The 12,793-nt window shown below is 40.5% G+C and overlaps 1 protein-coding gene across 16 annotated transcripts in view; it reads left to right on the top strand.

The window, feature by feature from the left end:
* The window catches only part of baz2ba (bromodomain adjacent to zinc finger domain, 2Ba), a 314,952-nt gene that overhangs the window by 289,416 nt on the left and 12,743 nt on the right, over positions 1–12,793 (top strand). For 11 of the 16 annotated variants that reach the window (XM_061887414.1, XM_061887402.1, XM_061887405.1 and 8 more), the window contains 3 exons: positions 4,404–4,559; positions 4,629–4,789; positions 10,753–11,081. In XM_061887414.1, coding sequence (XP_061743398.1) covers positions 4,404–4,559; positions 4,629–4,789; positions 10,753–11,081 — 646 coding nt within the window. The remainder of the gene's footprint in view (positions 1–4,403; positions 4,560–4,628; positions 4,790–10,752; positions 11,082–12,793) is intronic. The other 5 variants (XM_061887411.1, XM_061887418.1, XM_061887415.1 and 2 more) reach the window with 1 other exon arrangement.

Below are 12,793 nucleotides of genomic sequence, written 5' to 3' on the forward strand. Positions count from 1 at the left end.
GTTCTAAGCGTGGGGAAAAAGTCAAGGAAATGACCACGAACGGCCCTGTTACTATTACTGTAGGTTTTTATAAGCCGCAGGGTTCTAAGCGTGGGGAAAAAGTCAAGGAAATGACCACGAACGGCCCTGTTACTATTACTGTAGGTTTTTATAAGCCGCAGGGTTCTAAGCGTGGGGAAAAAGTCAAGGAAATGACCATGAACGGCCCTGTTACTATTACTGTAGGTTTTTATAAGCCGCAGGGTTCTAAGCGTGGGGAAAAAGTCAAGGAAATGGCCCTGTTACTATTACTGTAGGTTTTTATAAGACGCAGGGTTCTAAGCGTGGGGAAAAAGTCAAGGAAATGACCACGAACGGCCCTGTTACTATTACTGTAGGTTTTTATAAGCCGCAGGGTTCTAAGCGTGGGGAAAAAGTCAAGGAAATGACCACGAACGGCCCTGTTACTATTACTGTAGGTTTTTATAAGCCGCAGGGTTCTAAGCGTGGGGAAAAAGTCAAGGAAATGACCATGAACGGCCCTGTTACTATTACTGTAGGTTTTTATAAGCCGCAGGGTTCTAAGCACGGGGAAAAAGTCAAGGAAATGGCCCTGTAACTATTACTGTAGGTTTTTATAAGCCGCAGGGTTCTAAGCGTGGGGAAAAAGTCAAGGAAATGACCACGAACGGCCCTGTTATTATTACTGTAGGTTTTTATAAGCCGCAGGGTTCTAAGCGTGGGGAAAAAGTCAAGGAAATGACCATGACGGCCCTGTTACTATTACTGTAGGTTTTTATAAGCCGCAGGGTTCTAAGCACGGGGAAAAAGTCAAGGAAATGGCCCTGTTACTATTACTGTAGGTTTTTATAAGCCGCAGGGTTCTAAGCGTGGGGAAAAAGTCAAGGAAATGACCATGAACGGCCCTGTTACTATTACTGTAGGTTTTTATAAGCCGCAGGGTTCTAAGCACGGGGAAAAAGTCAAGGAAATGACCATGAACGGCCGTGTTACTATTACTGTAGGTTTTTATAAGCCGCAGGGTTCTAAGCGTGGGGAAAAAGTCAAGGAAATGACCACGAACGGCCCTGTTACTATTACTGTAGGTTTTTATAAGCCGCAGGGTTCTAAGCGTGGGGAAAAAGTCAAGGAAATGACCATGAACGGCCCTGTTACTATTACTGTAGGTTTTTATAAGCCGCAGGGTTTTAAGCACGGGGAAAAAGTCAAGGAAATGGCCCTGTAACTATTACTGTAGGTTTTTATAAGCCGCAGGGTTCTAAGCGTGGGGAAAAAGTCAAGGAAATGACCACGAACGGCCCTGTTATTATTACTGTAGGTTTTTATAAGCCGCAGGGTTCTAAGCGTTGGGAAAAAGTCAAGGAAATGACCATGACGGCCCTGTTACTATTACTGTAGGTTTTTATAAGCCGCAGGGTTCTAAGCACGGGGAAAAAGTCAAGGAAATGGCCCTGTTACTATTACTGTAGGTTTTTATAAGCCGCAGGGTTCTAAGCGTGGGGAAAAAGTCAAGGAAATGACCATGAACGGCCCTGTTACTATTACTGTAGGTTTTTATAAGCCGCAGGGTTCTAAGCACGGGGAAAAAGTCAAGGAAATGACCATGAACGGCCCTGTTACTATTACTGTAGGTTTTTATAAGCCGCAGGGTTCTAAGCGTGGGGAAAAAGTCAAGGAAATGGCCCTGTTACTATTACTGTAGGTTTTTATAAGACGCAGGGTTCTAAGCATGGGGAAAAAGTCAAGGAAATGACCACGAACGGCCCTGTTACTATTACTGTAGGTTTTATAAACCGCAGGGTTCTAAGCATGGGGAAAAAGTCAAGGAAATGACCATGAACGGCCCTGTTACTATTACTGTAGGTTTTTATAAGCCGCAGGGTTCTAAGCATGGGGAAAAAAGTCAAGGAAATGACCATGAACGGCCCTGTTACTATTACTGTAGGTTTTTATAAGCCGCAGGGTTTTAAGCGTGGGGAAAAGTCAAGGAAATGACCATGAACGACCCTGTTACTATTACTGTAGGTTTTTATAAGCTGCAGGGTTCTAAGCGTGGGGAAAAAGTCAAGGAAATGACCATGAATGGCCCTGTTACTATTACTGTAGGTTTTTATAAGCCGCAGGGTTCTAAGCGTGGGGAAAAAGTCAAGGAAATGACCACGAACGGCCCTGTTACTATTACTGTAGGTTTTTATAAGCCGCAGGGTTCTAAGCGTGGGGAAAAAGTCAAGGAAATGACCATGAACGGCCCTGTTACTATTACTGTAGGTTTTTATAAGCCGCAGGGTTCTAAGCGTGGGGAAAAAGTCAAGGAAATGGCCCTGTTACTATTACTGTAGGTTTTTATAAGACGCAGGGTTCTAAGCGTGGGGAAAAAGTCAAGGAAATGACCACGAACGGCCCTGTTACTATTACTGTAGGTTTTTATAAGCCGCAGGGTTCTAAGCGTGGGGAAAAAGTCAAGGAAATGACCACGAACGGCCCTGTTACTATTACTGTAGGTTTTTATAAGCCGCAGGGTTCTAAGCGTGGGGAAAAAGTCAAGGAAATGACCATGAACGGCCCTGTTACTATTACTGTAGGTTTTTATAAGCCGCAGGGTTCTAAGCACGGGGAAAAAGTCAAGGAAATGGCCCTGTAACTATTACTGTAGGTTTTTATAAGCCGCAGGGTTCTAAGCGTGGGGAAAAAGTCAAGGAAATGACCACGAACGGCCCTGTTATTATTACTGTAGGTTTTTATAAGCCGCAGGGTTCTAAGCGTGGGGAAAAAGTCAAGGAAATGACCATGACGGCCCTGTTACTATTACTGTAGGTTTTTATAAGCCGCAGGGTTCTAAGCACGGGGAAAAAGTCAAGGAAATGGCCCTGTTACTATTACTGTAGGTTTTTATAAGCCGCAGGGTTCTAAGCGTGGGGAAAAAGTCAAGGAAATGACCATGAACGGCCCTGTTACTATTACTGTAGGTTTTTATAAGCCGCAGGGTTCTAAGCACGGGGAAAAAGTCAAGGAAATGACCATGAACGGCCGTGTTACTATTACTGTAGGTTTTTATAAGCCGCAGGGTTCTAAGCGTGGGGAAAAAGTCAAGGAAATGACCACGAACGGCCCTGTTACTATTACTGTAGGTTTTTATAAGCCGCAGGGTTCTAAGCGTGGGGAAAAAGTCAAGGAAATGACCATGAACGGCCCTGTTACTATTACTGTAGGTTTTTATAAGCCGCAGGGTTTTAAGCACGGGGAAAAAGTCAAGGAAATGGCCCTGTAACTATTACTGTAGGTTTTTATAAGCCGCAGGGTTCTAAGCGTGGGGAAAAAGTCAAGGAAATGACCACGAACGGCCCTGTTATTATTACTGTAGGTTTTTATAAGCCGCAGGGTTCTAAGCGTTGGGAAAAAGTCAAGGAAATGACCATGACGGCCCTGTTACTATTACTGTAGGTTTTTATAAGCCGCAGGGTTCTAAGCACGGGGAAAAAGTCAAGGAAATGGCCCTGTTACTATTACTGTAGGTTTTTATAAGCCGCAGGGTTCTAAGCGTGGGGAAAAAGTCAAGGAAATGACCATGAACGGCCCTGTTACTATTACTGTAGGTTTTTATAAGCCGCAGGGTTCTAAGCACGGGGAAAAAGTCAAGGAAATGACCATGAACGGCCCTGTTACTATTACTGTAGGTTTTTATAAGCCGCAGGGTTCTAAGCGTGGGGAAAAAGTCAAGGAAATGGCCCTGTTACTATTACTGTAGGTTTTTATAAGACGCAGGGTTCTAAGCATGGGGAAAAAGTCAAGGAAATGACCACGAACGGCCCTGTTACTATTACTGTAGGTTTTTATAAACCGCAGGGTTCTAAGCATGGGGAAAAAGTCAAGGAAATGACCATGAACGGCCCTGTTACTATTACTGTAGGTTTTTATAAGCCGCAGGGTTCTAAGCATGGGGAAAAAAGTCAAGGAAATGACCATGAACGGCCCTGTTACTATTACTGTAGGTTTTTATAAGCCGCAGGGTTTTAAGCGTGGGGAAAAGTCAAGGAAATGACCATGAACGACCCTGTTACTATTACTGTAGGTTTTTATAAGCTGCAGGGTTCTAAGCGTGGGGAAAAAGTCAAGGAAATGACCATGAATGGCCCTGTTACTATTACTGTAGGTTTTTATAAGCCGCAGGGTTCTAAGCGTGGGGAAAAAGTCAAGGAAATGACCACGAACGGCCCTGTTACTATTACTGTAGGTTTTTATAAGCCGCAGGGTTCTAAGCGTGGGGAAAAAGTCAAGGAAATGACCACGAACGGCCCTGTTACTATTACTGTAGGTTTTTATAAGCCGCAGGGTTCTAAGCGTGGGGAAAAAGTCAAGGAAATGACCATGAACGGCCCTGGTTCTATCATCTGTCCTGTCCTCAGACATGCTGACAGGGTGGTGGCGCGTGTCGGACATGGAGGAGCTGAAGGCCTTGGTGGCAGCGCTCCACAGCCGAGGCGTGAGGGAGAAAACCCTCCAGAGGCAGATGCAGAAGTACCTGGAAATCATCCCGCAGGTGTGCACCAAACACAGAGACGGTGAGTGCCGGCACAACACGCAGGCCGGGTGTACGTTGTCGGCGTCTACATGCCCTGTGATCCGCGCAGTGGCCATGATTGAGCTGCGGGAGCTGGAGGAGAGCCAGGTGAGTGTGGAGTCGGTGCGAGGCTGGTGTGTGGAGGAGCAGGCCATGGAGATGGACATCGCTGTTTTGCAGCAGGTGGAGGAACTGGAGAGGAAGGTGACGGCTGCCAGTCTACAAGTCAAGGTAGGACACATCAGCGTCCTCTTGGGGGGGGAAACTGCACCTTGGCAACTTGTGTACATCATCTACAGCGGGGGTCACCAAGCTTTTGGAAAGCAAGAGCTACTTCTTGGGTACTGATTCATGCCAAGGGCTACCAGTTTGATACACACTTAAATAAATTGCCGGAAATAGCCAATTTGCTCAATTTACCTTAAACTCTGTTATTATTAATAATTAATGATATTTATCTTTGTGGAAACACTGATCGTCGATTTCTCACAATGAATATACGGTATATAGAAACATATATATATATATATATATATATATATGTATATATATAAATAAAATAAAGGGGTATTTCTGTCTGTCATTCCGTCGTACATTTTTTTTCCTTCCACGGTTGGTTTTTTGTAGAGAATAAATGATGAAAAAACACTTAATTGAACGGTTTAAAAGAGGAGAAAACGATACTAGGTTCATTACATTCTTTCCAACCTTTTCAACAAGACTAAAATACTAGGTTCATTACACTATTTTCAACAAGACTAAAGTACTAGGTTCATTACACTCTTTCCAACAAAAAAAATGTAAATTAAATTCTGAAACATAGTTTATCTTCAATTTCAACTCTTTAAAATTCAAAATTCAACAGAAAAAAAGAAGAGGAAAACTAGCTTATTCGAATTCTTTTGAAAAAATTAAAAAAAGAATTTATGGAACATTATTAGTAATTTTTCCTGATTAAGATTATTTTTAGAATTTTGATGACATGTTTTAAATAGGTTAAAATCCAATCTGCACTTTGTTAGAATATATAACAAATTGGACCAAGCTATATTTCTAACAAAGACACATCATTAATTCTTCTAGATTTTCCAGAACAAAAATTTTAAAAGAAATTCAAAAGACTTTGAAATAAGATTTAAATTTGATTCTACAGATTTTTCTAAATTTGCAAGAATATTTTTTATTTATTTTAATCCTAATAAGTTTAAATAAATATTTCACAAATATTCTTCGTCGAAAAATAGAAGCTAAAATGAAGAATTAAATTAAAATCTATTTATTATTCTTTACAATAAAAAAAATAAATTTACTTGAACATTGATTTAAATTGTCAGAAAAGAAGAGGAAGGAATTTAAAAGGTAAAAAGGTATATGTGTTTAAAGATCCAAAAATAATTATTAAGGTTGTATTTTTTCTCAAATTGTCTTTCTGAAAGTTATAAGAAGCAAAGTAAAAAAATAAATGAATTTATTTAAACAAGTGAAGACCAAGTCTTTAAAATATTTTCTTGGATTTTCAAATTCTATTTGAGTTTTGTCTCTCTTAGAATTAAAAATGTCGAGCAAAGCGAGACCAACTTGTTAGTAAATAAATACAATTTAAAAAAATAGAGGCAGCTCACTGGCAAGTGCTGCTATTTGAGCTATTTTTAGAACAGGCCAGTGGGCGACTCATCTGGTCCTTACGGGCGACCTGGTGCCCGCGGGCACCGTAGTTGGTGACCCCTGATCTACATCCTGGATGTGAGACTGCAAAACACGTATGTGCATTCTAAATACTAAAACTGCTAGCAGGAGGCAGCTAAGAGGGTACGATCTAATCCCGCTCATTAAGCGCTCTAAAAAAACATCCTTTTATGAATAAATGAATTAAATATGTTTATTTCGGTGATAAAATCAACTTTGAACCATATTAAAACAGTACAGATTATACATATTTAACAATAATACACATTTACACACTAAAAGAAAAGAAAAAGAATGACCGAAAAAGGTTGCCTTTACTATACCTTCACTCAAAATGAGATTACCCGGAACATCAACGTTAAAAAAATCAATAGGATGAAAGTAATTGTTACTGTATTTTATATTATTTTATATATATATGCATACATTATATATATATATATATATATATATATATATATATATATATATATATATATATATATAGCCCTGCGATGAGGTGGCGACTTGTCCAGGGTGTACCCCGCCTTACGCCCGATTGTAGCTGAGATAGGCGCCAGCGCCCCCCGCGACCCCAAAAGGGACTAAGCGGTAGAAAATGGATGGATGGATATATATATATATATAATGTATGCATATATATATATATAATGTATATATGTGTATATGTGTATATATATAATGTGTATATGTATATGTATGTGTGTGTATGTGTATGTATATGTATGTATATAAATATATGTATGTATGTATATGTATATATGTATGTATATGTATATGTATGTATGTATGTATATGTGTATATATATATGTGTATGTATATATATATATATATATATAAATATACATATATGTATTAAGGCTGCAACTAACGATTAATTTGATAATGGATTAATCTGTCGATTATTACTTCGATTAATAATCGGATTAAAAAAGACAAACTACATTTCTATCCTTTCCAATACTTTTTTTTTTTTTTTAATAAACCGCATACTGGCACCATGTCTTTTTGACTTGCCAAACATAACAATAACAAGGCAAGTGTTAGAAGAATGTTTTTTTTTTATAATGTGCACAATTGTCATGCACAATAGAATAATCTTGCTTAGGGGAATTTCAAACCTCCCTACTACCTATTCCAACCATTCTGCAATGTTGGATGCTGAATGTCTTTCCTCTAGTGTCATGGTCGTAAGGCAGATTGACTTCATGTTCCAGTCGTCTCCAATGTAGTGGCATGTATTGCCAAGATAGGCTTTCGTGGCTTTGGGTGGCAATTTTGCTTTGGGCGGCTTTAACGTCAGTTTACACAGCTTGAAATGTCTGCTCATACTTCCTCTCCATCAGTTTGGTAAAATGGGTCCTCGAGGGAAGAGTGTAACCAGGGTTGAGGACGTAAATCATTTTTCTGAAACCGTCATCCTCCACCATTGATAGTGGCCTCATGTCAGTTAGCAACATATTCAGGATAGCATCAGTCAATGCAGCCGCTTGCTTTGGTGTGCACACCTTCCTTTGTACCAAGTCGCCAATGCTGGCTTGTTTCTTTCTGAAATGAGAGAAACCATATCATGAACGTACAATAGTAGCAACATTTACATGTACAATGTCAATACATACTTAGTCGATTTATTTAATAATTTCTGATGTAAAAGGCACATTTTTTCATATCATGGTCACTGCTGCCTAGTTTTTCTTGTTATATTGTTATTTTTACTGTTATATTTTTATTCTTATGTTCCATCCATCCATCCATCATCTTCCGCTTATCCGAGGTCGGGTCGCGGGGGCAGCAGCCTAAGCAGGGAAGCCCAGACTTCCCTATCTCCAGCCACTTCGTCTAGCTCTTCCCGGGGGATCCCGAGGCGTTCCCAGGCCAGCCGGGAGACATAGTCTTCCCAACGTGTCCTGGGTCTTCCCCGTGGCCTCCTACCGGTTGGACGTGCCCTAAACACCTCCCTAGGGAGGCGTTCGGGTGGCATCCTGACCAGATGCCCGAACCACTTCATCTGGCTCCTCTTGATGTGGAGGAGCAGCGGCTTTACTTTTGAGTTCCTCCCGGATGGCAGAGCTTCTCACCCTATCTCTAAGGGAGAGACCCGCCACATGGCAGAGGAAACTCATTTGGGCCGCTTGTACCCGTGATCTTATCCTTTCGGTCATGACCCAAAGCTCATGACCATAGGTGAGGATGGGAACGTAGATCGACCGGTAAATTGAGAGCTTTGCCTTCCGGCTCAGCTCCTTCTTCACCACAACGGATCGATACAACGTCCGCATTACTGAAGACGCCGCACCGATCCGCCTGTCGATCTCACGATCCACTCTCTTATGTTGCTTTTTTATTTTTATTCTTATTGTAATATTTTCTTCTTTCCCCCCCCCCCCCCCCCATGAAACCCCCGTTATTTACTTTTTAAATTCGATGTCAATTCTGTACACTGCTGCTGGAATTTAAATATCCCTGAGGAAACTCCCCGAGGGAATCAATAAAAGTACTGTCTGTCTGTCTGTCTGTCTGTCTGTCTGTCTGTCTGTCTGTCCGTCCGTCCGTCCGTCCGTCCGTCCGTCCGTCCGTCCGTCCGTCCGTCCATCTATATCTACATCCATCCATCCATCCATCCCATCTAATTACACCATCACATAAAAAAAAACAGCTAAATTAAATAAATGGACATCGGGCATTGCATACATCCAACGAATCGAGGACTAAATTAATGGCCAACTATTTTTTAAAACGATTTTAATTGATTTCAACGATTAGTTGTTGCAGCTGTCACGCCAAATTTCTTCCCCCCTACAAAAACCTTCCCCCCATTTACTTCCAGGGTCATGTTTCCTCTTACGTCAGGAATATCCTCAAGTTAATTTGTCCGATTAATTTAGACGTTTTGTAACGCTATATTATAAAAATATAACGCTATATTATAAAAATACAAACGTTTTGTTAACGCTATATTATTAAAAAAAATTAAAAAAAAAAAAAAAAAAAGCCTTCCCCCCATTTACTGTCGGGGTCACGTTTCCTCTTACGTCATCCCATAGCTTGTGTTTGTAAATTTTTATTATATTTTTATTTTTTATAATATAGCGTTAAAAAAACGTCTGTATTAATTAATCATGACCCTGGAAGTAAATGGGGGGAAGGTTTTTGTAGGGGGGGAAGAAATTTGGCGTGACACAGCCCTAATATGTATATGTATATATATATATATATATATAATATATATATATATATAATATATATATATATATATATATGTACATGTATATGTACATTTATATATATATATGTACATGTATATATATATATATATGTACATGTATATGTACATATATGTACATGTATATGTACATATATGTACATGTATATGTACATTTATATATATATATGTACATGTATATATATATATATATGTACATATATGTACATGTATATGTACATATATGTACATGTATATGTATATGTACATGTATATATATGTACATGTATATGTATGTACATGTACATGTATATGTATATATATGTACATGTATATGTACATGTATATGTATATATGTACATGTATATGTGTATATATGTACATGTATATATGTGTATATATTTACGTATATATGTATATGTGTATATATATGTACATGTATATGTATATATGTATATGTGTATATATATGTACATGTATATGTAAGTCCGTCCATCCGTCCATCTATCTATCTCTATCTACATCCATCCATCCTTCCATGTACATATATATGTACATGTATATATATATATATATTTACATGTATATGTATATATATATAAATATGTACATGTATATGTATATATATATATGTACACATGTATATTTATATGTATATATATATGTACATGTATATTTATATGTATATATATATGTACATGTATATGTATATATATATAAATGTATGTACATATATATATATGTTTGTGTGTATGTATATATATGTATATGTATGTATATATATATATATGTGTGTATACATGTGTACATATTATGTTAGTATAATGAAAATACTAATCATCAATTAATATAATTGGATATTATGAGTATGTGAAAGTTTGACTTCTATATTGTTTACTTGCATGATGACCTCCTTAAAGTTTTGTAAACAATCAGAAATATCAAGCTACTAAAATGCTCCAAGCATTTCCCATCGTGCTTTGTAATGGATTTAAACGGGTGTAATTTTGCTTTTGTTTTTTATGGTGCATAGACTTTTTTACAATGTCCACAAAGTTCAGTGAGCATGTAAATGAAGCTTTGTTGGTGGTTTTTAGAAGTTTTTAGAGCACTTTATAAGCAGTGTGGATGAATCCTTAAGACCTGTATTCTTAGCCACCTCGTGCTAGCAGTTTTTTACCATTTAGAATGCCCATAAAAGGGAAAGAAGGGGGACAAAAAAGTTGCAGTTCCTCTTGAAGAGACATGGTGTGCTGTGTTCAGGTGTTCTTGAAGACTCACCCAGTGCTTCCACTTCCTCTTCAGGGCTGGACACATTTGGACCCTCAGTCCGAGAGGGAAGACCTGGTGTATTACGAGCATAAGCCCCCCACCAAGTCAGGACCGTCGTGCACTCACGGGGGCGACAAGGACAGCAGGGACCACCCGGAGGAGCGGGGGGAAAAGGGCGGGGTGACGCGCCACCCGGACAACCCACTGGACATAGCAGTGACACGTCTGGCTAATCTGGAGCGCAACGTGGAGAGAAGGTACCTGAGGAGCCCCTTAGGTACCACCATTCAGATCAGGCTGGATAATGTGGGTACGGTCACTGTCCCCGCCCCCGCACCATCCTCTAGTGCTGACAGGGAAGGGTAGGTCATCTCCAACCGAAGCTCTCCCGCTAAGACCTTTCCTCTGTCTGCTAAAACCCTTCCTCTGTCTGCTAAGACCCTTCTTCTGTCTGCTAAGACCCTTCCTCTATCTGCCAAGAACCTTCCTCTGTCTCCTAAGACCTTTCCTCTTCCTCTGTCTGCTAAGACCTTTCCTCTTCTGTCTGCTAAAACCTTTCCTCTGTCTGCTAAGACCCTTCCTCTGTCTGTTAAGACCCTTCCTCTGTCTGCCAAGAACCTTCTTCTGTCTGCTAAAACCCTTCCTCTGTCTGCTAAAACCTTTCCTCTGTCTGCTAAGACCCTTCCTCTGTCTGCTAAGACCTTTCCTCTGTCTGCTAGAACCCTTCCTCTGTCTCCTAAGACTTTTCCTCTTCTGTCTGCTAAAACCTTTCCTCGGTCTGCTAAAACCTTTCCTCAGTCTGCTAAGACCTTTTCTCTGTCTGCTAAGACCTTTTCTCTGTCTGCCAAGACCCTTCCTTTGTCTGCCAAGACATTTTCTTCTGTCTGCTAAGACCTTTCTTCTGTCTGCTAAGACCTTTTCTCTGTCTGCCAAGACCCTTCCTCTGTCTGCTAAGACCTTTTCTTCTGTCTGCTAAGACCTTTCCTCTTTCTGCTAAGACCCTACCTCTGTCTGCCAAGACTTTTCCTCTGTCTGCTAAAACCCTTCCTCTGTCTGCTAAGACCCTTCCTCTGTCTGCTAAGACCCTTCTTCTGTCTGCCAAGACCCTTCCTCTGTCTGTTAAGACCCTTCCTCTGTCTGCCAAGAACCTTCTTCTGTCTGCTAAAACCCTTCCTCTGTCTGATAAGACCTTTATTCTGTCTGCTAAGACCCTTCCTCTGTCTGCTAAGACCTTTCCTCTGTCTGCTAAAACCCTTCCTCTGTCTGCTGAGACCTTTCTTCTGTCTGCTAAGACCTTTCCTCTGTCTGCTAAGACCTGTCTAAGACCCTTCCTCTGTCTGCTAAGACCCTTCCTTTGTCTGCCAAGAGCCTTCCTCTGTCTCCTAAGACCTTTCCTCTTCTGTCTGCTAAAACCTTTCCTCTGTCTGCTAAAACCTTTCCTCTGTGTCCTACGACCTTTCCTCTTCTGTCTGCTAAAACCTTTCCTCTGTCTGCTAAAACCTTTCCTCTGTCTGCTAAGACCTTTTCTCTGTCTGCTAAGACCTTTTCTCTGTCTGCCAAGACCCTTCCTTTGTCTGCCAAGACCTTTTCTTCTGTCTGCTAAGACCTTTCTTCTGTCTGCTAAGACCTTTCCTCTTTCTGCTAAGACCCTACCTCTGTCTGCCAATACTTTTCCTCTGTCTGCCAAGACCCTTCCTCTGTCTGCTAAGACCCTTCCTCTGTCTGCTAAGACCTTTTCTTCTGTCTGCTAAGACCTTTCCTCTTTCTGCTAAGACCCTACCTCTGTCTGCCAAGACTTTTCCTCTGGCTGCCAAAACCTTTCCTCTGTCTGCTAAGACCTTTTCTCTGTCTGCTAAGACCTTTTCTCTGTCTGCTAAGACCTTTTCTCTGTCTGCCAAGACCCTTCCTCTGTCTCTGCTAAGACCCTTCCTCTGTCTCTGCTAAGACCTTTTCTCTGTCTGCTAAGACCCTTCCTCTGTCTGCTAAGACCCTTCCTCTGTCTGCCAAGACCCTTCCTCCGTCTGCTAAGACCCTTCCTCTGTCTGCTAAGACCTTTTCTTCTGTCTGCTAAGAC

The sequence above is a fragment of the Nerophis ophidion genome, linkage group LG25 (assembly GCF_033978795.1).
Source record: "Nerophis ophidion isolate RoL-2023_Sa linkage group LG25, RoL_Noph_v1.0, whole genome shotgun sequence".
Classification (NCBI taxonomy): domain Eukaryota; kingdom Metazoa; phylum Chordata; class Actinopteri; order Syngnathiformes; family Syngnathidae; genus Nerophis; species Nerophis ophidion.